This window comes from Coturnix japonica, chromosome 4 (assembly GCF_054131305.1).
Source record: "Coturnix japonica strain WE chromosome 4, WE-NBRP24, whole genome shotgun sequence".
Taxonomy (NCBI): domain Eukaryota; kingdom Metazoa; phylum Chordata; class Aves; order Galliformes; family Phasianidae; genus Coturnix; species Coturnix japonica.
The window spans coordinates 18,770,232-18,795,970 of NC_140666.1; the positions used below are offsets into that span (position 1 = coordinate 18,770,232).

The 25,739-nt window shown below is 48.0% G+C and overlaps 1 protein-coding gene across 3 annotated transcripts in view; it reads left to right on the plus strand.

Moving 5' to 3' along the window:
- The first annotated feature begins 909 nt into the window (after positions 1 to 909).
- Positions 910 to 25,739, plus strand: part of LOC107312871 (gamma-aminobutyric acid receptor subunit alpha-3) — a 69,725-nt gene continuing 44,895 nt past the window's right edge. Inside the window, exons 1-3 of one of the 3 annotated variants that reach the window (XM_085544664.1) lie at positions 910 to 1,259; positions 8,894 to 9,009; positions 11,639 to 11,760. In XM_085544664.1, coding sequence (XP_085400790.1) covers positions 8,927 to 9,009; positions 11,639 to 11,760 — 205 coding nt within the window. In that variant the 5' untranslated portion in view covers positions 910 to 1,259; positions 8,894 to 8,926. Of the gene's footprint in view, positions 1,260 to 1,466; positions 1,668 to 8,893; positions 9,010 to 11,638; positions 11,761 to 25,739 lie in introns of those variants that run through there. The other 2 variants (XM_015860684.3, XM_085544663.1) reach the window with 2 other exon arrangements.

Consider the following 25,739-nt stretch of genomic DNA (forward strand, 5'->3'; position numbering starts at 1 on the left):
AGGCAGCTCCTGCCAGCAGCTGAGTCAGTTTGGAAAGGAGGAAGAACAAGCATGAGGGCCTTCTCTGCTCTGATCCTATAGAGAATCAATTCCCCTGAATATTCAAGATCCTATGCATTGTCCTACCCCTGGGCATGGTTCATAGCAGTGTTTTCCCATGGAGTGTCGTGGGAGGGATGGAGGTTGTGGCTCAGGTCCTTGGAACTTTTACTTCTGTGTGTGTTGGTCCTCCTGCTGAGCTCTCTCCTGTTCCCTTGCCAACACTTATTTACAGGCGTATGAATTAGGAACAGAAGGAGATGTGCTGTGGAAGAAACTCTGAAGTAAGCAGAAACTTGGTGTCAATAAGTATGGCTGGCTTTTGTTGTTCCCTGGATTCTTCTGTGTGCTTTGAGTGGGTGATGGGGCTCGATGATCTCCTGAAATCTCTTCCATTGTGAATTTTCCTATGTTTTCCCAATATTGGGGAGGAAAACATAAAAAGCTCTTTTGCTGGTGTGCGCACATCTCACTCTTCTGTTGAGTGATGCTTTAGATTCTTCTGAGAAGCAAGGATTGGGCTGTTTTCTGCTACAGAAATGCAGAGAACTGATACTTGGACTGGATTTGACTGTGTTTACATGCTCTCCTTCAGACTCTTGCCATGATGTTTGCGTGTTATTTTTAGTACTCAAAAAAGGGTATTTTTGAGCTGGGCTGTGGTACTTATGGTTATCATCCTTCCTCATCCCAGACCCTCCGTGGCAGAGCAATGGTTATGTACCACAAAGTCACAGCTGCGGCTGAGTCCTGCAGAGTGTTCCACAAGGAGAGCTCTGCAGGGACAATATATTTTGAGTGCGCCTTACTGTCAGCTGTTGTCTGCCCAGCTTCAGCTGTGGGGCTCTGCAGAGCCTCCCGATCCCAGCTGGCTCTGGCCGGTGCGTCTTGCATCGCTTAGTCTGGCATCACTCTTCCTCTGGGATCCCTGCACTGCCACTTCGTCCTTGCTTTTACTGCCTACTCCTCAGAGCATCTGAACCTATCTTCCTCCCGCCTCCCCCCACCTCCTTTCCTCTGCGTTTGTTTTCCTCTGCTTGCCTTTATTTCAATATAAACCTCCGGCAATTCCAAGTTGCAATCCCAACTTTCCTGCCAGGATTCGGGCCTCACGGGGACGGGGTAGCAGCTTGATAGGGTCTGGGGCACGGCGCCCTTCGGGGTGCCAGCCACCTCCTAGAAGAGCCTCAGCGCCTCGGGGAGCGCCCACCCTTCAACAGGTAGGTGCTGGGAGCAGCCCGCTGTGCTCCGCTCGTCCTGCGCTGCAGAAAGGATGCTGGGCGCCGCCGTGGCTCTGCGATGCTGGGCTTCAGCGGAGGGCTGTGACATCTCTTGGGGCAGGGAGGGCGGCGGGGTAGGGGAGCTGCCTCCCGCTCTGCACAAAGCGGGTGGTTAAACCCTCCTCCGGGCCGCGGGGAGGAGGAGGAGGAGGAGGAGGAAGGCGGGGGGATGCTGCTTCCCTCCCTCTCTCTCTCCCTCCCTCGCCGCGGCCGAAGGAGCGCGCAGGCGGCGGCTGGCAGCCCGGGCACGGCGGGCTCGGGGCCGCGGAGCGGTGCGGGCTCCGGCCCCCCCCGTCTGGGGCAGCCGGTGCGGCGGTGAGTGCTCCGCGGGGGTCTCCGCTTTGTTGGGTGGGTATCCCTCGCCGGGCGTGGAGATGGGCGTGAGGGGAGGGGCTGCACCCCCCAGCTATTGTCTGTCGGCCGGTGAGCGATGGGGGGAGAGAGGGAGAGGATGGGGCGTTGAGAAGGAGCATCCTTGATGCAGCAGCAACTCCGGAGCGCGTTGGCCCGTAGCAGAGCGACAGCCCGAGATGTGCGGGTGACCACCGGCCCCAGCCCACCCGTGTGAGGAGAGGGGGGAGAGAGCTAATGCCAGAAAGAGAACGAGATGAGCCCGGGTCCTGGAGCAGGACGGTGAATGCAGGGGAAAGGCTGAATAGAGGGAACAACGTAGTAAAGCAAAGTCTGATTTCCCCCTGAATCCCATTGCCAGGCCTAATGGGCACCGATACTGAGTTGGGGTTGGGATGAGGAAGAAAGGGAAGGAGCGGTGTGGTCTCTGTGAACAGAATAGGAGGGAAAGGAAAAAGGCTCCACATCCTCCTCTGGCAAATTAATGGGACTGAGATACGGATCATTTAAAAGGAGCGGCATAATGCAATTAAGCATTAGACGGTTCCCACTGCAACGTTTATCCATTGTTCCCTGCTCTGCCTTCCACTAGAATGATTCTGGTCTGGATGAGGGGAGTATAATTGAGAAAATAGCTCATTTCCCTGGCCAGTTGCAGCCACAGTCTCTTCTGAGCTGTCAGGCTGCCTGCATTCACAGCAGTCCTCAGACAGAGAGGGATCTGGGACCCTCAGCAAGGCTGCTGCTGCCATGGGCCGGCTGGTGGGAGCAGCTCTGGTCCCTGCTCACCTGAACAGCTCTGACAGTGGCAGCAGCACAGGTTTGTTCCCTCACCTTTCAATCCTTGCACTGAATGAGAAGAAGAAAAATAACAGGTGGCGAGGCAGGAGCAACCTGCACCTAAGAGATGCTGCGTGTGCTTTGGGCAAGTCCTCTCTTTTCTGTAGTTTGTCTCCTAACTCTCTTTATCCCAGCGGATAAAGGATCTCAGACTGTTTTGAGAAGATGCTGTTGTTGTGGAGGATGGAGCTGTCTGCTGCCCTTCCGCTGGTGTCTGTGTTGGCTGTCTGCCCTGCAACGTGTGCACACAAGTGTAGTGCCAGGAGAACGCAAACGTGCCGTTCCTGCTTACATCCAGAGACAGGAACAGCTGGGGTGGTTGTGGCTGCACCTGGGCCCTGTGGCACATGCTTGGCTGGGGGCTGCATCCCTTTCCCCCCGATTTCCTCCCAGTTCACAGCAGCGCTCAGTAACGTGGGTATGCTCACATGCGTTTGCTGCACCACTGCAATGGGGGGCTGCTGCTTTTGCTTCTGGAGCTTTTATCATCACTCTGCATCAAGCAGCTTTCCTCCTCCTGTTTTCTCTTCTCCTTTCTTCTTTGTCTGATGCTGCCACCTGTCCCAGGTAAACACTGACTTCACTGTCAGCTTCCCCTTTGCCTTTCTCTGCTTAATTCGTTCTTTCACCTCGGTTTCTTTTTCACTAAGCAGACCTCTTCCTCTTCACTCTGCTCCCTCTCAACACTATAGAAGAAGCCCAGCTCCTCATCTCAGTGGGAGTATTCCTGCCAACTGTTTACAAAAAGTAGCACAATACCCAGGCTGAATGCTGACATAATTACATACCCAGCCAGAGTGTAGTAAATAATCCCGCTTTCAAGCTTTAGCCCAGTGGAGAGTCTTTTGCCATCTCCTTTAGCCCAGGGGTGAATGTATTATACTTGGCTGCTTTTACTTATATTCTGGAAATAAAGTCGGTGCAGTCAGCGCACGTATATTGTATTGCCATATAAAACTCCCATGTACACGTTGCATGTCTGCATGTGCATCACACATCTCTGCTCCTGGTGCGGGCTGTGAGAATAGTGCTTGGCAAGCATGAAGTCAGGGAAGGAGCAACTGCTGAGCTGTGGTTATTGTTCCATCAGTAAGGAAAGATGGCTGTGGGGTGAAGGTCAGGAGCACAGGGTTGGCTGGCTGCTTGGTTGGGGTGCTGGCTGGTTTCCCAGGGATTTGTGTATGTACAATGCGAATGCTGACATTGGGCACTGTCAGCACTGTTGTATATCCAGTAGTGCTCTGAGCCCGAGTCTGTCTGCAGTTGCACTGATTGTGAGTCAGTCTGTCTGCAGTTGCAGTAGCCGTGAATCAGTGTCTGCCTGTAATTGTGTGGGTGAATCAGTGTTGGCTTGTTACACTTGTGAGTGCAAGCGGTTTCCTGTAGCGGCTGTGGGTGTGAATCACTCTACAGTCCCTCTGGATGTGTTTTCAAGTGGAGAACTGCAATACTGAGATTAGTTTTGTTTTGATGAGAAACTGTCAGGCAGCTTCTTGTTTTGAAAAAATTAAAGCTAAGCTGGGAGTTGGGCACAGAGCTCGCTTAGCTCCATCATCAGCCTTCCGCAGCAGGGACCCAGATTAACGCTTGCTTTTGCGATCTGTGTTAATCTGAACCTTTACATTTCCTTCCCTCATGCCTCTGGTTTTAAGTGTCCCATTATTCCGGTGTCTCTTGCAGAGCCGCAGAGAACGCATTTGGTAACCATCACGTGTGCCTTGTACCTTGTGTGGCAGATTGATGGCAAGGTTGTTTATGGCCTGAGCGGGGTGTGCGTTGATAGGGGCTGCTCAGTGTTCTCCTCTCGGGTGGAAAGCACAAACATTTTCATGTCTGAGCTGAAGACTGTGGTTCCTCAGCCATGTGCTGCTTGCTGTGAGCCAGCGCTGTTTCTCTGAGATGGTAAACAGCAAGTTTGATTCAGGTAGGCAGGGGTACTGCTGCCTTCTCCTTGTTCTCTGATCCTTATAAATGCTCTGGTAGCTGTTGGGCTTCTGGCAGCATCTATTTAGCACAAAGCAGAGCTAAGCAGAGAGCCAAGTCAGAAATCTGGGCTAGGTTGGATGCTGGAAGCAGAGCTCTCCCGTTGGTCCAGGCTGACAGACAGCCTTCCCTGTGCTCGCTGGTACAGGTGGAGTGGTGCTGGTGGGGCTGGAGTGCTTCCAGTGCATGCTGGCTTGGTGTCTGCGCTGTGCAGCATGTGTGTGTGCCTCCTGGTTAGCTCATCTCATAGCAGGGAACCTGTCAGACAAGAGTCTTGTGAAGCATCATGCTTATTCCATGATTTCCAGGCTCCCAGGCAAACCATGTCTGCTCATTGCAGCCCCTGCACCTCCCCAAAAAAATAGTTTTATTCAAAGAAACTCTTCTTATTTTTGCTGAAGCTATTGAGAAGTGAAACCTCCCCAGCCAGGGACACGAGACAGCATGTGTATCATCTGCATTTATTGCTGCTGCACCGTGTGCTCACTGGCTGCCCATCTCTGTGGAAAGCACTGAGCCTTCCCCACAGCAGTGATGATCTCAAGGCTGGTGTGTTGCAGAGGACTGGGGCCGGTTGCGTATATCAGGACAGCTCTGCAGTCCATGAGGGATGTCAGAGCACCTCTCCTCATGACTGGGACCTGGTTTGAAAGGCTCCAAGGCAATAAAGAAGGGCTCTAAGGAGCTATTTGTGCTGTGCGAGTGCACCTGATCTGGGGGTAAAAACACAGGTGTTGTGAGGTCACCTGCAGTGCTTAGCTGTGCTTCTGTGCAGGTGGTGGATGTGCTCGGCACCAGTCAGGTCGAGATAACCCTTTTTTTCCCAATGTGGAAGTGTTTCTAGCCAAGCCTTAGAACTGTGGCTGCCTCTGCTTCCCAACTTGTTTTCCAGCTGGCTTCGCAGCACCAGCTCCTCTTTGCACATAACCCCTGAGATACCTGATTTGGCAGAGATGCAGAGCAGCTGCAGGTCCTGGGGGCTGTGGGCTGAGTGGGAGCTGCAGTGCTCAGTGCTCCTTCAGCTGATGCAACCAATAGAGGTATGTGGCACATGGGCACGCCAGCTCAGTGACACTGCAGGTACACTGAGACTTGGTGTGGTAACGGGGGGCAAATGTGTTCTACGGGCGTCTGCTTCATCAGTGCCACTTGCATGATGAGCCTGGCTAAGTGAATCAAATTACTCCCTTGGCTGTGTGTGTTTCAAGGAGGTGGCAATTGGAGGAAGACACAAATATGACTCTTGCAAATGTACCTGCATGGCTTCGCAGGGCTCTTCACTCTTTATTTGCTTTCCTTTGCTTGCATTCTCCTTCCCCGAGTTGTTCTCCTAAGGTTTTTTGCAAGCTTTACCATTCATTCTCCACCTCCAGAGCTCTTTCCCTTGTCAGCATGAAACCTGTGCTAATCATAATTTCCTGGGAAAGGATTTCAGAATATTTAATGGCTTCTACGATAAGGAGTGCTTGAAAGATCAGGCCCAGCGTGCAGAGCCAGGAGATCCCGATTGTTAACACAGCTACATGGAGACCTTGCTGATCCAAAAGGTGCCAGCACCCTTTGGTTCCCAGATCCCAGCACAGGATGAACCTGTATGTCACTGTCTTGGGGAGAGGGAAGTTTTTCCAGTTCCTCCTTCCAAAATTGCATATCCAGTAGGAAAGCTGTATTTCTTGGGAGTGTTCTTTTGCTATGGTGCTCTGGAGATTGGGCAGGCAGCATGTGTTGGAGAGGAGTGGGCATATTTATGATGCCTTTAGGTATCTGGCTATAAAGAAACCTGCCAAAATCCCGAGTGCACTGAATTGTACTTTAAGTATTGCCGAATCCCAGCTGCAAATTGTTAGCGGGGCTCCTTAGAAAATCTGCATTTGATTCAGCTGTGGAGGTTACCAGCAACTACAGAATTAGCGATGAATGTGTTTGCTAAGTGTGCCATTAAGAAATGAGCCATGGGCAGATGGAGGAAGGAAGTGCAGAGCTGCTTTGAGCACTTCTTCATCCTTATAGAGATGGTGCCAGGAGCTGCTGTGCCATGGGGACCAACAGGGCTCTGGCTAGGGTGTATTTAAAGCTGTATGTTTTAGAGGGAGGAGGAGTGAAGATGTCCTCTGCTGAGATTTCCCTGCATCCTTCAGAGATGCAGTCCTTGCCTGGCAATGGGGTGATGAGCACCAGAGCTGGAAGGAGACTGCTTCTTCTGTGGCTGCCTCAGTACAGCTTGGTTCAGCATCTCGAGGCCACCAGGGTTCACCACCCTGTGTCAGTCAGGAATACCAACCACAATCCTTCAGACTGGGTTTTCTTTGCAGTCCATGTCTAAGAAGTGTAACAGAGCCAAAGAGTAAGGAAAATGCAGCACAGTCTCTTCTCTCCAAATCCCCCAGGCAAAACATGAAACGAGCCAAAAGAGTTAGAAAATAGTGCCAAGCTATTTCCCATGCTGTGCAGTCCTTCTTGAGCCCATGAGAGCCTCCACAGTGAACCAGCCATGCATGTGCTCTCATGCCTTATCTCAGGGTCCTTATCTGTGTGCCAGAACACTGAGTGCACAGAGCAGGGGGGTGGTGAGAATAGATATTCTCCTAATGCAGGTATGCAGAGCTGTTCTTTATCCTTAAAATGAGACTTGAGCTTGTATTTAATTCAGGTAGCCCTGCTATCCTTGGCTAGCACCTTCAGCAGAGCAATCAGAATTGGCTGTTCATCTCCATGTAAGGAAAACTGTATGAACCAAGGTCAGGTGCAAACACGATTATCTTGAGCTTCTTGGTTCAGACACTCATCAAATGGCTTTTATCACTGCTCCTGGCCTTATCTCTTCCTGAATTACTTCAGCTGCCCTGTCCTAGCCTTGGTGCATCATCTTCCCAGCCTGTGGTCTTACCACATACAGGAGTTCCTGCAGAGCCAAAAGGCAACCAGGAGGGTCCTGGTTCTTGTAGACAGCACTGGTTAAAAATGCTGGCAGGGCAAATTCTGCCAAAACAATTAGTTCATTGAAATCAGTCAAATGGGAGAGCACTTTCAATGAGTCTTTCATGGTGATGTGGGGAAGGGAGAGGGAAGCCAGCAGTGGGTTTTTGCTGTTGACTGGTGATTGAAGTTGTCTTAGGAAAACAAAATATTTTTAATTAAATCCTATTGTATAATCTGCAAGTTTAAGGGAATTGAAAGGAAATCTGTTAAGAAGCTGCTAATTGGAGGAGTTCTGAATTTGCCTTGTAAGAAACATCAACACTTCAGCTGTCCTTGTTCTGTTTTGGAACAAGCTTCCCCAGACTGATGGAGTTTCCCACAGAGCAGATGTTCACTCCCTAATTTGTGCTCCATCAGCAAAGTAGAAATCCAAGCCCGTGTCCCTTCTCAGCTGTAGAGTGGCAGGAGCCAGAAGATTGATTCCAGAGCCAGGCTCATTTCCTATGGTGGTGTGTCCGTGCTAGAAGGACAGCTTTCCCCAAAGTGTTTGCTTATGGGTAGTGGGATGGTTGTGCTTTGATTGGTAGCATTCTACTTAAATAAGGCCCTGAACCTACAGCCAAATGCTCAACTACACATTAATCCATGCACTGATGCAGAGGCTTTAAATGAGTAATGGGGGGGAAGACAAAGGTAATATGTGAAATATGCTCCATGCAAGGCTGTGGTCAAAAGGAGCCCCTGGCTGTGGCTCTGGGCTCATGGCTCTGCCTGGCTGATGCAGCACCGAGCTGCCCGCATGTGCCAGGCAGGAGATGTCAGTCAGGCAGACGTCATGACAAGCTGTATTTATCCAGGCTGTTGCTTGGCAGTACTGTTCCAAGGTGCATCAACATAATGAGATACATAAAAGGGGAAAGGCAGTTAGATGTGTAATAGCATCACAATAAACGTAAAACTGAGCATTAATAAAAAAATCTGAGCAAGCTAAGTGTGGTACAGTTGAACACTCCCACTGCCTCAAGCCTCGGTACCCTAACTTTATGATAATTTCTGGTGGTGTCGTTAGCAGAATTAAATGAGGGTCTAACTGTCCAGAAAGACATTAAGAAGGGGAAAAAAAAGGGTATTGAGGGCTTGTGGGTGTACCTGGCCAGCGTGAGTTGGGGGAGCTGCTGCCAGGCAGTGCCTGAGTGTTAGAGATGAGGAAGGGGAAAGGATGGGTGCAAGAACAGTGCGATCACTTTGGAATTGGAACTGTGCAATGGCTGGGGGGGATCAAAGCACCCAAGGAGCTGCAGGATGCTCTATGAACATTTATGTATATTTCTGGCTCTGATCCTACAGTGCTGCCTCTGGTCCAACAAACGTGGCACTCCAGAAAGAGTATAATGTCTGACCGCTGGGAAAAAATGGAACCAACTTAATTGTTTTCCTCCTAGTAAATGAAATTTCTTCTCTCCTCTGTGCCCCCATGGCAGGTTTTGGAGACTCATTTGCTGTGCTTCGAGGCCATGGCACCACGGCTCATGGGAATGGCATCTCTCTCTCTTGCTGCCCTTGGACTCCTGCTCCTGCTGTCAGCTGCCGATGCCGGGTAAGGTGCCGAGAGTCAAGGCCTTTGGCCAAGGCTGCTGTTCTCTCTCTGTGCTTCAATATACCTGTGCTGGTACCTGCATGAAGCTGTTCAGGGCAAAATCTTGAAAAGATTCTCTGCTGTTTCTTTGGTTGTGCTCTTGGGCAGCCTTTGTGGGCACATAACACGACAACAATGACTGCTGTCGGTGCCTTTATTCTCAGTCCCCGTGCCTTTCACCCAGTGACTGCTCAGTCCCGCACAGCTGAGCTGACTGATTACATTAACACTATTTGAGCTGCTCTTACTAAGGACGGTTGTCAGCATCTTTTGCAACAAAACCAGTTTTCAGACATAGCCTCTCTGCATTTCAGAGTTTGGCTGTTCATGATGTAGTGAGAACTCGGCATGTAGGATCATAGAGTCATAGAATGGCCGACGCTGAAAGGGACCTTAAGCCAATTCAGTTCCATTGGGGACGTAATGACTTTTCCCCCAGCCTCTCCTAATTAAATTTGCTGCATAACTGTCTTCCCTGCCTAAAGGCTTTTAATTCATCCTTCCTTGGAGTGTTGCACCGGGGCTGCTGTTTCCCCCCTGCCCATGCCACTCCCCTGGTGCCTTCCAAGCAAATTCTACACTGCTTGTGTTGAAGTCAAAACCTCAAATGTCAGCCTAAGTAAAACCACTTTGAAATTTGTAAACTCGTTTTTCCCATTGCTGCTGAGCCTCTGCCAGGAGTTCTTTCACAAAAATCTGTCCTCTCGCTCTTTATATTATGGGTAATTTTTAAAGATAGCTTATAAAACATTAATGAATGAGCTTTCATGAGCGTGTTAGCTATTCATAAGTTATAGATGGTTATATACCCATCAGCAGACATGGTTACAGATTGCTTTTAACTGTGACATCCAGTGAAGGCTGACACAATTGAAACCTTGCTAATTACAGCAGGCACTTGTTAAATTACACAAAATCTCCTTTACCTGGGGGAGTGTAGGTATTTCAGATTTCCTTTATGCTTAAGTTCAGGTGAAAAGCCAGAACCACTGTTTCGGTTCAGATAAGTCTTAAGGGCTGTGATGCTGAGGGATTTTGCTGTTTCAGCATTGCAGGGTTGCATGGGGGCTTGGGGATGCATCTCAAGTGCTCCATGGCCTCATTCAGCTGCTGGAGGCTGAGTTTCTTGCCTTGACCACTGCTCCCTTGAGAGCTGGTATTGGTTCACTACAAATCAGAGACCAAGAACTCTTGAGATGTGAGATCCAATCCCCAGAGAAACAAACCTCAAGCACTTGAAAGTCAGTTTCCCACTGTGTCTGGTCATCGATGCAGACAGATTAATGTCAAAATTGCTCAAAATGAGATATTTCAATTAATGGCGACATGCTGGATAACATCGATTCAGCGTCTCTCAAAAAATAACTATGTCCTTCCCTGCTCCATTGCCTTTTGTTTTTTTAGTTGGTGGAAGAGAACATATTTTATTATTCCTTTATCTTATAGGAGAAGGGATTTGGTGTTGGGGAATCTTTTTATCTGCTGCTTGTCACCCTCTCGACCCCTCACAGAAGGTGGACTCGGAGGTGGCTCATCTAACCAGATGGGATGCTTTGAACAGCTTCACTGATATTACACCCTTCCTCTTCCTTTCTTTTTCTTTTGTTTTTTTCATTCCTTTTCATAATGATTTCTCAATCCTTGCACTTCATTCCCCTGCTCATACCATAGCCGTGGCTGCACCCCATGAGCTCAGCAGAGCTGATGGGCTAAGCGAGCCCTGTGCTGCAATCTGGGGCTGCTCCCATCTCCTGAACAGCACTCTAGAGCCCTGGTTTGATGACACTGACTTCCCTCATGCTTTGCACCTAGAAAGGGTTTGCTGGGCTTCCTCCAGTGTTACGCTGCACGCCTCTTATGTTTTATTTTTATTCATTATTATCTGTTTTATTCCCTTCTCCATCTTTCCTGCAGTCTCAGCATCTCTACTGAGTTTTGTTTTGTTTTCTGTTTCTTAGTCTCCTGCCTTTCCATTAGTTTTGCTCCTACCAGCTATTTCTGCTGGGAAAAGCTGTACTTGGAATTTCAGCACTGAGAGACACCCCGTGCTGTCTAAAATCTTTAGAAGCAGCCAGTTTTGTGAAGATTCGTAGGCTTCTTTCTGTTGATTGAAAGGGAGACGCAAAATGCAAATGTGCTATTTGAACCCCCTTGGGCTTGCAAAATTGCACTGGATATTTTGTTTGTTGATATGAGTTTTGTTTGAGAAATGTGCCGCTTATTTTGTTCCACCTGGGGCAGAAAATGCCCCAAGGAAATCATCTTATTTGGGGCTCCTAGGCTTCTTGAATTGAGCAGAGATAGGAACGTGAAAACTCATTTGATTTTATAAACAGGGAAAGTTCAACAAACTGCAGAAATGGCTCACATAGGGTTTTAATGACAGACTCAGCCTCCCAGCCTGCTTTACTCATTTCCCATTTTTCTGCCCCTCTTTCCTTTTCTCAAGGGAAGAGCACTTGGAAATGGGCTGATACGGTAAATAACTGGCAGTGTTTGCTGCATGCCTCCTGCAAGGAGAAACCAGCACTTCAATAACCCCCTTTTCTGATTGTGGTTTTTTTTCTCTTCTTTTCCCCAAACACACCAGGCTTTCTCAGAAGCATGTTTCAGATGTCGTTGATGACAGCAAAGACAACATCACCATCTTCACGCGTATCCTGGACCGGCTGTTGGATGGCTATGACAACCGCCTAAGGCCTGGACTTGGAGGTCAGTTGGTTGGAGCGATGATGTTCTGTGTATCTGTACAGCTTTAGAAATGAGGGGCTACACAGATGACTTTTTAGCAAAACTGATGACACCGGGAGGGGAACCAGAGCCAGTCTGTTGTTGGTTGTGTTGTTTTGGGTCCGTTCTATCTCATTGTTTGGTATTTTGTGAGAAGAGAGGTGCAAGTCTCTACAATTGTTGTGGCCTTCTGTGACATTACATTGGTAGGCCTGTAGATGGAGCAAATATAGTTTTATTTATTTCCACTACTTTAATCGGCAGTATCGTGTCCTAAATTATGACACCACCAGCTTGCAGAACCTTCCATCCACATTGGCATTGCTTTTTAGTTGTTGAGTTTTGCTGCAGAGCCTCTCTTGATGTCTTCTCAGCTGCTTCTTAGGTAGCTTTTACCTGGGGGTAACACCTGATCTGGGTACCGTGCACTCAGCCAGGCTCTGCTATCTCTTGAGCTTCCTTCAGCATTGCCATTACAGTGGCTGCGGAGCTTCTCTCCAAGCACCTGCAGATGTTTAAGTGCCTTAGAAAGCAAAACCGTATATAGTTACCTTCCAGTGCTCATGGCACGCATCTGGCATACTATATGGAGGAAGAAGCAACAGGGAGATGTTCCTCCCTACTGGAGGAACTGCAGTTCCTACCCAGAGCCGGACTTGCCATGCATGTCATTCCCTGTACCTTTCACTGCTAAGCTTTCATGAGCTATCTTTCTGCATGCTGGTAATAAGGCAATAGCCAGGAATCGCACTGTGTTCCTCCATCCACCCCCTTGTCCCCACCTTATCGTGGCCTTCTTCCTGCATCTCTCTTAGAGGGCTATAGCCAAAAGCAGAGGCTATGCAAAATTTGAAGAAAGGTTTCTCCAGTGTGCATCCTCAATTCAGATGGGCTACCATGCTGCAGAGCCCAGCTGGGAAAGGGTTACTCTATCTGCATAGGCTATCCATCAGTTTTATTGCTTTTGTTGCTTGTTTCTTTCCCCCAGAATTAACTGCGGTCCCACTAATAGCTTTGCTTCCTCAAGTCTCCCCAATGGCTCTATTGATTTAACTCAAACAATTCTGAGAGGGGACTGAGGGGGCATTTATGTTCACCATAGGCTCGGTTGCAGACAGCCCTGTGCTAAGTATTAACAAGAGGACTCCCAAGAGCCCCCTTGCTGGGAAAGTTAAAACCTTTCTTGGAATATCTCTGCTCTGTTGCTCTAGATCCTTTAATAATGTGCTTAACATAATAAATTGTCTCTGCCTGAGCCAGACATTGCATGCTCAAAGACTGCTTTCACCTCCGACTTCCCCTTGTGGAACACTCTGGCAGATGCAGATAGGAGGTTTTAAGAAAGGCTGTGGGTTTTGGGGGGCTCAGGCAGAAATGCTGCAAACCACAGACTCAGGGACTGAGAAGCCATTCTGGGGTGACTGTCAGCAAGAGATTGGCTTCCAGTGTCCAAAGTTATGCAAGAACCAGTGGATAACTAGGCAGCAGGACATGCAGGCTCACTTCTTGTCCTTGTTTTCTTCACTTTGTGTCAGGCACATCCCTCTGAAAACCCCCTTGACAGCACATGGGAGTGGAACAGGGCTGGCTGTGCCCAGGCTTCTGCCCCCGCATCCAGCAGAGCCTTTTCTGTGCCCACTGGGAACTGAGCAATGTTTGTTTTGACTTTGGGAAAGGAGTCTGTGTAAGCAACAGAGTGTTGATGTGGCGACTTCTCCCCTCAAGATAGCCTCTTTGTATTTATTTTCTTATCCCCTCTGTTTCCACCATCTGTTGCCACCCACTCTAATAGCTGCCATGCCAGAGCTCCTCTTCCCACCAGGATGCTGCAGACTCAGACTGAAGCACAGCAGTGCTGAGGCTGCTTAGGAGCACCCAGCACTGCAGAAATTGGTCCCCGTGCCTCAGCTCTGCCCCATCCCTGAGATGTGGCATCCTCATACGTGAGGAATCCTTGCAGTCCTGATGATTCTTGGATGTTTGGGAGCAGGCACCGAGCCATGTTGGAAGAAAGGCTGAGGGGGAGAAGTGTCCATCAGACCCCTTCTTCTCCAGGAGCATCCACAGCAGTGGTGACAAAGCCACTTGTGTCAGCAAGAAGTCTTCCATGACTGGTAGGAGGTTTTTCCCCTGTTTCTGCCATGTGTCCTGGGAATAGCTTGCTCCAATGGGCTGAGTCCTCTGCTCCATCTGACCCCATGACCACTGAAATGGTCTGGGCTTGGGAAAGGAATAGCTACATGAATGGATCATGTTATGGAGCTTGGAGAGGAAGGAAAGGAAGGAACTTTCATCAGATAACCTGTCTTTCCCCTGGGTAAACACAGTGCAGATGGGTTATTAAGTCAGAAGAGGAACAGAAATGGACCCTGAGGGAATGGAGACATCTGTTGTCAGGGCCAGCCTTGTGGGAGAAGAAAATCTCCTGCAGAGTAAGGTTCTATGTGGGCAGCTTTGGCCTCCCCTCTCAGTCTGGAATGGTGCAGTCACATGGATGCTCTGCCTGGCCCCGCAGGGCTGTGGTGAGGGGCATCTATTTATAGCCCACAAATTCTCTTTGCTGCTGGGGCTTCCTGCAGAGCTGGCATGCAGGGGCCTCTGCTTTGAACCTGGTGTTTGCCTTACTGCAAGGGTTGGAGAGAGAAGATACGGCCAGGAGAAATGGGTCGGGCTGGCTGACGGTGGGAGAGATGTCATACACGTGGGAAGGAAGGATGCTCAGGGTGTGAATGTGAGTGATGGGACGCTGAGTAAAGCTCTGAGAATGGCTGATGCACAGACAACTCTGTATATTCTTCAGCAGCTTACTTGTGAAGAGTGATTGATATTCTGCAGTCCTTGCACAGCCAGCTGGATGCTCACACTATCACCTCAGAGAGGTCATAGTGCCTGTTGTTGGGTTGTTTGAGGTTCAGCCATGGTCCCTGTGCAGCTCTCACCTCCAGCAATATTATTTCCATCTGGTGGTTGTTGGGTTTGTTCTGTTGTAACCTAAACACATTGATCCTGTGAATGCCAGGGGAGGAGTAGAAGGGATGTTTCCTGACTTTTCACAGCCTTTTCTGTCCTTTTAATGCTCTTTGGAAATACCACGCTGGAGAGTTTCAATGTTTCTTCCCTTTGCTATAAGGGAGAAGGCACAGGGGCCTTTCTATAGCCCTTTGCAAAGCAGGGGAAGGATTTTGTCCCATCTTAGCCTCCAAAGCAGACAGCTTTGGAGGAGATGAAGGAGTCTGAGGTGCTGGTTGGTTTAAGTGTGAAGTTCTGAGCATGTCTGGAGCAGTGTTGGACAAAACTCCCATACTGGGTGGCCAGAGAAGCCTGTACTCCAAAAAGCTGCTGGCCTTTCCTAGGGGCTGCCAAGAGGGTCAGGGTTTTGTCACAAGGAGGTCCACCAGATTGCAGTTTTTAAGAAATAGACTTTAAACTTTCTGGATAAGCCAGTTTTCCCAACTGCAATTAAATAGCATTTTGTAGCATGTTAAGTAGCTGATCTGGTCGCGATAGCTGTTCTCCCACATGGATACAGCATCACCTTCAGGGTTTCAGGCTCTGTCTCTTGTACAGATCTCAAATCAGGGATGCCCAACACAGGCACCCCTGGTGCCTTTTATCTGGGCTTGCTGTGTCAGCTCTGCCTTGCAATTGGTTTTGATCTGTAACCACCTGTTAATATTTATCCTGCTGATAGATTTTCTTTATTCTTCTCTATGTTAAGCGTACCCCAACTGGAGCCTTCCCTGTTTTCTTTCCGTAGTTCAGTGTTCCTTCCTGTTAGTTTTATTGATGGTGCAGTTTGACCTGATGTCTTCTGAGCAAGCAAAAGTCTGTATCCCTCTTTTACCACCCATGTTTCACTGACTCAAGCACTGATGGCCAAAAGGTTTTGGTCTTGGTTTCAGAGTGGCTCTCTCCAGGTTAACACACTCCTGTGAACCACTCAATGTGTTACACCCCAATGCCTCTGTCTTCTTGCCATGACCTCCTGCAGGTAATGGCTTCTCAGTTATTATGTGGCCATCCGAGCGGAGGGGCTGGGATAGAATGAAAGAATTAAGAACTGCTCCTTGTTGCAGCAGCTTATTCCAGGAACCAGGGAGGGTGGGCTCTGTCTGCCCTTCAGCTCCTCAGGTGCTGTTTTTCACCTATGTGTCATGAAGCTACCTATGGCTCGTGTCATAAGCATTATCTCGATCCATTGCAGGAGAAGTATTAGATGACAAACCCAGTGGTCTGTTGTGTTCTGTTATGATTTCCAGGATTTCAGGGCTATGCTTAATCTGTTTTTCTGCCTTAAAATTCTACCTCTCCTAACTTCTCATCTTTTCTCTCTGATCTGACTTCATGCCTTGCATTGATTACTCCGGGGAGGAATTTTCCTCTTTCTTAGAGGAAAATCCATGTCTTATCTCAGCTTTTTGTCTTTGTCTGAAATTCCTTGATGAGTTTTAATTTGAAGCTGAGATATTGCCTGAGCAGCAATTTCTTCTATTTACCTTTCTGGGCAATAGGGACCCTGCTCTTGTCTTGTCAAATTTCTGAAGTTAAGATCTATGAACAAATAAAATAATAATAAAAAAAGGTTGTCTTCCCCTTGAGTGCAGCTCTCTGAAGGCAGCTTTGCCATGGATTTGTACAGCCCCTGATGCTCCCCTCTCTTGTGCAGAAATCCCTGGTGCTGCTGTTTAAACCCCTGGTGCAAAGGGAGAGGGAGCTCAGTGTTTAAAGGCATGTACACATCAGAAGGAGAGTGAGGAATATGGGCTTGACAGCTACGCCTAAGGGTGAAAGTCTTCTCTTAAATAAGTTATGAATTTGCTTAGGGCAACAGGCTTGTATCAGAGCTTCAGGGATATCGCAAACACTCCGGAGGGGTCAGAAACCCATCGTGAAAAGACTCATCACTGCCAGTATGAAGCAGCACCTGGGCTTCAGGTCGGTGCCGTGTCCCTTGCGGTCAGGGGAAGGTGGGACAGGCACCATGTGGGTCCCTGCCAGTAGCCCTGACCAGGTAGGAGTTGTGCAGCTGAACGTCCCCCAGTGATGAATCTGTCCTTGGTCGCCTGTTTTTTTCATGGTGAAGTGACCAAGCCCCCAGGCTGCAGGGAAATGAAGAGCGTAAAGGTGTTTCTCAGGCTGCTTTGGGTGCCTTTTTTAGATGGTACCTTATTTTACTGTGCACGTTTGCAACAAGGCACGTGTCCCAAGCCACTTAGCTCACTGTCCATATGTGCATATTGGCAAGATTTATCCAAAGGGAGAGATATATTTCTAGGAGAGTGAATTTTTGGAGGACTATTTACCCAGCTTATTTATACTGGAATACTTCTCAAAGCTTCAGACCTGTCCAAAGCCAGTGCTGAGATTAGTCAGCTTGTCCCTCCCCAGAGGGGAAGCTGTGGGTATGAGCTAGAGACAGGATGATGCCATTTGTTTATGATGACTCTGGAAGGCATGAGCTGGTGTATAAGCATGCTGAACATGTGTTTGATGGTTCTAAGAACATTAGTAGATGGTGTTATAGATGGCTATAAACTGCTTGCAAGGATGTCTTTATTGATCTGTTGGACCATGGCAGCTAGACATTTATTAGAGCTTCCATCCGCTTAGTCCCATGTAAGGGATCTGTAATGTGTCTTTAATTCAGATTGTGAAATAAGAATCTTTTTTTCTTTTTATTAGCTTCTACTGAGTTTAAAAACAACTTTAATTGCTTCATTCCAGGAAATCGGTGTTGAAACAACTGGTCAAATATTGAGGAAAGAGCAGTTATTTTATTCATTGCGCTAGAAGACAAAATGCTTGCAGCAATTCATGTATCTATACAGAGGCACTGATTGTGTCTGCTTCATGAGGAAAAGTCATTGACTGTGCTGGTGGTGGATTTCAGACCAGTTCCAACTGGAAGGAGAGTTCAAATCGCATCTACGTGGCTCCTTGTGACAAGGGGACGGATGCTGCTGATTTAGACCAGTTAACGTGTTAATGCTGTTTTGTTTGTTTAAAGGTTATTATCTGATTAAATCAAAGTATTGGAGCATTTGTGGGGCTTCGGGAAGTGAGTTGCTACAAGGCTGTGTGGGCTGAGCCTATGGGTTCCCTTAGCCAAGCACTGCTGAAAGTGAAATTCTCACTTTGTTGTCAGTAAATAGCAAAACTCTCACTTAATCTGGTGGGGTCGGCAATTTACTCTGCTGATTTATTTGTCTCTGCATCCTAATCTGTAGCTTACTTCAGAAGTGCGACTGAAAGACATACAACTAATGGTTATTTAAGAAGAAAAAAGTCACATGGTTTTGTGGTGTACTGCTAATTTCAAGAGTAGGGCGTAGCTTAGTTCTGAATCTGCAATTTGCATTGTGAGAAAAGGACATCCTGTTCACTTTACTTTCTAGAAGAGCATAATTCAAACCAACAACAGGCTTGGGTAAAGCAAGTGTGGGTTTTTTTTTTCCTCCAAGTCGTCTGGAAAATCCCATTGATGACAAAGTTCAGATTGAATCAGTGGATGGGATGATTCACGGCTGGAGGAAAATAAATTGAAAATTCAGGAGGCATTATTTCAGCTGCAAAAGTAATTTCAGGTGCTTCTTTTCAAAGGGTTCGGTTGCAATTCTGCTAAATTTTGTAAGGGAAGGGATGCAATAACAATAAACCCCCACACACTGCGGTTTGCAAAGGGGTAATGTGGCAAAGGCTCTGCATTGAGGAAGTGATTTGCGCTCACACAGACCAGGTCAGAGTTTTGCAGTCCTGAATTCGTGCTTACCTGAAGACACGTCTCCTGTAGTGCTGTATATGCTGTGTTAACCACTTACAGCCACTGTTGTGCCAAAAACGAGGGTGTAAACTTGTTTCAGACATTGTTTTCTATAGGAGGACTTGTACGTGTGGGAATTAAATTAGAGGTGTTCCAGTTAGAGAGATCAGAGCACTTCCCTCAGGAGAGATGTACCTGTTCTCATGCTGAGAATTTGGAAACATCTTTTCCTAGAAAAGGATCCTGCCTGCCTGTGGGAGCATTAAAGAACAAAAGTAGGAAACCTCAGCTCTTCTTCTCCCATCGATCTCACTGTCATTACGAGAAAGCCTTTCTGATGGCTTTTCTTTGTCATGTAACGCTAATACCATTAGGTCCACTTTGGCAAGGAAAGCAAGGTATAATTAATTTGCACATCAGGAGGGTAGCGATGTGATTTTTGTACAAACTAGAAGCTCCTCTGCTGTGGAAGGCACTACTTGGGCATGGCCATGGTGTAGATGGGAACCCCACCTCTACCCAGGTAGGGATGGGACTGAAGGGAGTACATGGGAAGGAAGAGAAGAAGATGGGGTGGGTTGGAAGAGTGCAGTTGGTGTGAATATGTGCTGAACAGTTGTTTGAGGCAGGTGGGAGTATTTTCAAGCCTCTGCCTCCATCCACTGTTTTGTTGTTTGTTGCGTGTGGTTTTTTTTAATCCACAGCTGTATCAGGATTATTATTTTGATGCACGATGCATTAAAAAGGGGAAGAAGAAAACCCAAACCCTATCCTGACTGATTTGTTCCCAGAAAGATGTTTAATTTTGTATGTATAATTGAAAGGGGCTAAATATAGCCGTATTAATATTTATGGGCCTGCTGCTGGAGTCAATACAAGAGTTGCTGTTCAAGGCAATTAAGCATTACCTTTTCACATCCAAGATTTCGGTGTTTGGAGATGACATTAGCTGTGTGACCTGCATCCAAGAGAGAATAAACTAAAAGCATGCCATTATCTGTTGAACATGATACCCTGTATTTAATGCTGTTTGCTGACAGGCAGTTTGTCTCCAGCACAGGTGATCTCTTGGAAGGACAGCTGCATGAACGGGGGGGGGAAATCAGTAGGCTTGGGGTTTTGCAGGGCAATCCCCACAGCAGATGATGTGGATGAGGAGGAACTCAGTACCTGGACTCTTGTAGGATTGGAAAGTGGGTGCTGTTCACCTCTAGGGATAAGGGGAGGGAGTTAGGATTGCAGTCTGTGGGCTGTATTCATCTCTAGCCTGGAGCTGGGACATTGGAAACAAGGTTGAAACTGCCTTGGGAGAGCAGGGAGTGTTCTTTGCACCTTTTTCTCGGTCCTAGGCTTTCTGGGGCTAGTCACAGCCTTCATGTCATGAAAGCACAGAGAAAGCAAATCCTGTCCAGAGATCTGAGCCACTGTAGGGAGCGCGTGCACGGGGAATTAGGTCGAGGCTGTAACGATGAAAACAAGTCAGTTTGCGTTAATAGCAGAGGCAAAGTGATGATGCACTTGATTTCCAAAGAACTGCCTTTCAAGAGTAGGGTATCACTCGGATAACGTGACAGCAGTCCTGGCAGCAGCTGAATTGCCCTGCATTGCTGCTTTTTGGAAGCCGCAGCTCCTCGCTGCTCCAGTTAACAATGAAGCTGTTAGACACCATAAAAGTCCCACACTGATAAGGGCTGTCTGGATCCCTGCCTTTCTACTCAATTTGATCAATGTGTCAGGTTTTACTATTCTTCCATCTGGACACTAATAGCTGCCTCTGTGGGGGAGAGCTACAGGAAGGAGCTTTGGGCACTGCTGTCCCGCAGCAAGGGGCTGCCCGAGGGTGAGTGCTGGATGCAGGTGCTGCATAAGAGAGGTGGGTTCCTTCGGTGTGAGCCTGGTTCTTGGCTCTCCCCCAGCTCTTGTGCCCTGTGCATTTCGAAGCATTGCGTGGGTGTGTTTCACTGATGTGTTAGCTTGGTTGCTTTTCACCTCCTTCAATAAGCATCCAGAAGTATTTCCCATGGCTTTCATTTGCTTTTGGAGCACAACAGTTGCTTAAACAAGGAGGGAAAAGCATTAATCAAATGGCACACCCGCGGAGGTAGAAATGGTGGCCACGCTGTTAGTGGCTTAACGTGAGGTTTGCACTCCAGGTAGCTCTCCTGAATCCAGCTGTGGCTCTGGGGATTTGCACCAGGTCACAGTGACCCCAGCAGACTCATCTTCCTAATGACAGCATCCTTGCTAATAGGTGTTGGCCTGAAAGCAAGGCACTGTTCCTTGGTATGCCACCGAGCACCACGAACAAGGACAGGCCAAGCTCTGTATTAAGAAGCATGGGAATTGCACCAGTTAATTTTAAAAATCTCGTTTAGCTAAAGCAGCACAAGCCTCCATGAATATTTATCTGGTGTTATGGAGGCATGTGGACTCCCACCTACTTTATTAAATTGATTTTCAATAAAAATGCCAGTGGAAGACATTTGATTAATGGCTGGTGGGACGGCACAATTAATGTGAAGCCTGGAGTCAGCAAGAAGTGTCCCCTGGGTTGCATGTCCATGCTGGAGGCTGGGCTAAGAAAACATGGAGCGACTTCTCTGGGGGGCAATGGTAACATTTATCTGTGTGTGACATGAGCGGGAGCTTTGCTGAGGGCTAGTGGGGCCTGATCCCTATTCTCTGCCTTGTTTCTGCTCAGGTTGCACCCAAGATTGGAGCAAAGCAGTGAGCTTCAAGGGGTCGTGTAGGGTCTGAGCAAGGCTCCCTGGGCCTTTTCATTTAAATATGTCTGGGATTAGCTTCATCAGCTGGATCCTTGCAGCTCCCAGCGATTTGCCTGCCTGGATTTGTCTCCTGGTGGCAGGCAATTTGAAGCTGTGATGTTACAGCTCTATTAGGGAGCTCTGATGTAGGTTTCCTGCCGGGATGGCCTCCAAGACCAGCACTGCCTCTGTGCTGTGCACTGGTGGGAGGTGCTGGATGTGGTGCTAGCAGGGATCACTGACTATGGGCAGTGCAACATCACTACTTCTCTCCCTCATCCCTTCTGCTGGGGTGCAGCAGGGCTGGAGCAGCTGCAGGCAGAAAGGGAACTGGAGCTTCTGCTACTACTCTACCTTGGAAGGGAGCTTACAAGGCTGAGAGGTTCTTAGAATAGTTTCTATTTTGCAATCCTTTGGGTTTTTTTTTTGGTTTTTGGTTTGTATTTTTGCTTTTTTGTTTGTTTGTTATCTAAGTGTTCTGAGGCCTGCTGCAGTGCTATTCCTGCAGGTGAAGAGGGGATCTGTAGGTATCAATTGCCCTGGGAATACAGCTTTCCTTGGAGGTTGATGCTATGTCTCTGCCACTGCCTTTTGCTGCATTGGAGCCTGAGAGAGATGGGTACAGAGGAACTGTGTGGGACTGAGCCTGGCTCAGCCCCTGCCCAGTACTGGGTTCCTACAGTGTATTTGCAGAACTCACAGGCAACCCCAGCAAGGAGCTGGGCATGGGGAGTGATGGGAACAAGGGGGACTGAGGGGAACAAAAGGAGACAAAGAGAAAGCAGGTTCTAGCTAATATTAATGTGACAAGTAAAAAGTCTTTGCTGAAAACAGGCAGAGAAAAGGCAGCGTGGCAGCCAACATATTCTGGAGACAGCTCTTTCCTCTGTAGGCTGCAAATCGCCAAGAAACATGTCAGTAAAGAACACTGGCATACAGTGCCTCTAATAAATACATATTTGAGGAAGGCATTTCTTCAAAACTTCTGTGAGGAGATGTCTAATTCTGATGGGATGGGATGAGAAATGACATCTAAATGGAAGCAGGGAGTTGCTATGGGAACTGGGATGCTTTGAACTCATGTTGCTAAAACAAGAAAACATTATCCCCGGCAAAGGAAATTAAAAATCACATCTGGAGGCATCTGCCCTCTGCGCTTCTCTGTGGGGAGTGTCAGAGTGTGGTAAAGCACATCGTAACTCGTGTAATGGGCAGGGCTGAGAATTCAGTATTTATTGCCCTGTGTAATGCAGTAAGAGAAGAGCCTTCATGCCCATGGGACAGGCAGTGCTGTTGTCTGAAAGCAGTGGCTGTGCAGCCAAGCAAGCCATGCATCGGAGGGGAGAAACAGCACCTCGAAACCTTGCCTCAGCCTTCAGAAAGGCAAAGGCAATGCTGGGGTGTGTGCCACTACCTTGTGATCAATGAAGGATGCCTGCAGCGTCACTAGCAGCACGCTGCTGTGGGGGCTGATTGAGTTCTCCCACTGATGGACATGTCAGGCAGGAGCTCACAGGGGAAATAAGGGATCCAGCGTGCAAATTACCGTGCTGCTCCCTGCTATGGTTTGCTTGTATCTTTCACTCTGTACCTGGCGCTGGCCTCGGGGGACAGGCTTGAGAATTAAATGGACTTTTGCTCTGAGCCATACAGCAAGCCCCAGGGGCTGCTTCCTTTTGCTTTTGTTGCTTTTTGTGCACTGCTGTCCATCACACAGCCTGGGACAAGGTACAGCCAGGGACACATGAAAGCAGTGCTGAGGCTAAGGGATGTGGGGGAAACTGAGGCACGGCAGAGATGTGTGTCTCTTCCAGAGCAGGTTGGCACTGCCGGTGGGCTCAGAGCTCACACTCAGCCTGCAACCCACATGCTCCAGAGAGCTTGTATTGTTCTCACTCCCTCTGCATTGACATAAAATTAATGTAATGCAGCAAGTCTCTCTGATATTTTTTTTCCTGCTTGTTTCCTAGTGTTTCAGCCTTTCCAGTGGTTTCCTGCATCTCGATGGTCAGGTTAGCAGTAGCAGTTCTGTATTTCACCCTCATGTTATTTGTTTCTTGGAGATCTGACGAGTTACAGACCTCAGCAATCAGTACAAAGCTGAGGATTCCACTGGCAGTGTGCTGAGGTTTTTGCAGCTCCTATATGAGCATTTGAACGGCCTTTGGGGGCCTCAGGGGCGAGTTTGTGTTAATAAGAGCTTCCTGAGTCTGAGCTAGGAAGAGTGTCTGACAACCCAAAGGGGTTGTGGTAGAAGGGGCCACACTGTGCCCATGCCAGGACTGACTTCTCCAGGCAACCCTGGCTGAGCTATTGAGGGCAGATATCAGTACTGAATGTGTTGTGTTATGTATTCTAATCAACATTTATACATTTTCTTGCTGTACTTATAATATTTAACAAACATGTTTGTGTAGCATCCCTCTTCCATTACCACAGGGCTTCAAAGAGCTGGAGCTCTAAAAGCACGCTCACACATACATATTCCTCCTCTGTCTTTACAGCATCTGAGGGTGTCCTGAGTCCTTAAAATAGTAACTACAGTAGCTTTGTTCATTCTCTTGTTTCTGTCTGAAGCAAAAATAGCTCAGCTAATTTGTAGTCGCTGTTTGTAGTCTGGATGTGTGAGGATGAGGGCTGTGTGTGAAGCCTCTATGACTGCACATCCTCACACGTTGCTTCTTCTGACTCTTCCCTGCATGGATATTTTAATTTATATATATTTATATATTGTCAAAAGCTTGCACCATATACTGATTTGAGCCTCTGAGCCTGTATTTGATGTCACTCATTTAATGCAGTAATAAGAATATGTGTGTGTGTCTACATGGAGCAGTGAGGGAAAGCTAAATTAAATTATGTGAGCCGTGAGCGTGGTTCTGTGAAGCCTTTTTGGTAGTTTTTTTCTGCCTGGGCTCTTAATGGGGTGAGGTTTATCACAGTTTGCTTTCTGCCTTTTGTCTTCTGAAAGCTCTAGAGCTGATTTGCTGATCTGAACAAAGGCTGGTAGAAAAACAGGTACCTCCAAGATGTTAAGTTTCTGCAAAATGCAGATGAATGGAAAAAGTAAGAGAAAGGGTTACTGGATGGGATCGGCTGGTGTGAGGCTCTGGAACAAGGAGGCTGCTCTGTTCTAAAGGTTAAGCTGACCCTCCCCATGTAACCTGCAGAGCTCGTGCCCAGGTGGCACAGGTTTCCTTGGGGATGGGCATTTATAGGTATGGAGTAAGTCTTGGACATACCATTCTTAGGTGGTGTCTGGCTCACCTCTTGGTCCCCTGTCCATTTTCTGTAAAGGGCTCTGGGTGCAGCCAGCTGATATTTGCAAGGGAAGTGACCAACAGCTTTGATTCCTTTACGTTTGTGACGTCTGTTTGATCCCAAGCCTTCAGCAGTCACCAGAAGTGTAACGGAGGTGGGTCAGATCCCTTACATGGGCTGAGTTATCTCCACTTTGTGAGGCTGCTTCTGAAAACAAGCTAACAGCCAAGCAAACCGCATTAGACAAATAGTTGATGACATATAGGCAGAGCTAGATACGGATCTGATCCAAACGTTTCATTGGCAATCCCCTGCAGGCTTTTACTCACCCCTGCTTTTGCTGAGATAAGACATTTATTTCAGACATTTATATTGTTTCTTTCCTCTCCCTGTGGTTTATTTTGCGGAGAGCAAGTTTCCCCGTGCACAGTCCTTGGCTGACCCCACTCTGCAGTGGGTGAGCATCCCATTGTTTTTAACCCCATTGTCCCATTGCCCTTTATAGGTGGAAGCAGGAGGCTAATGTCAGCTTTCATCCATGAGACCCTCACACTCTTCTCCTTCTGTCCTCACTAGAGAGAGGCAGATAGTCTGGCACCTGCCTCCAGGATTGCCCCCTCTTTGGAGACAGCAAGCTTCATCACATAGCTCTCTACTGTTTGTGTTGCTCATAGAGGTGGTGGTCTATTTATTCCTCTGTAAGGAAGGCAGATTAGATGGCCTAAGGATCTTGTATATTCTTATTTTGTTTGGCGTACCTGTGCATGCTGCCATCCAATTTGGGGATGAATTCATGAAAACTGGGTACATGCATGTGGTATGAGAGTGGCCACTGCTTCTGGACAAGTCATTTCGTATTCAAGGATGCTGAGGCACTAAAGCAGCCAAATGGCATTTGGAAATACAGACACTGAGTTTGGTGCAGTGGGACCAGGATGCCAGAAAGTGGAGGGGGCTCAGGGTGAGGTGTGGGCTGAGGTTGCAGTATGCCACCTCCAAGGGCAGCACAGCCAATGGCAATGGCATGGGTCAGCTCAGAGGCTGCTCTCCTGGGGCTGCAGCACAGGATGTGGGAGGAGAGCATGTCCTATTCCTCCTTTGTTCCCGAGGCTGACACTGGAAGGAAATTAAATCCCCTCAGTAAAAAGCTGAGAAAATTAAGATGAAGACACCCA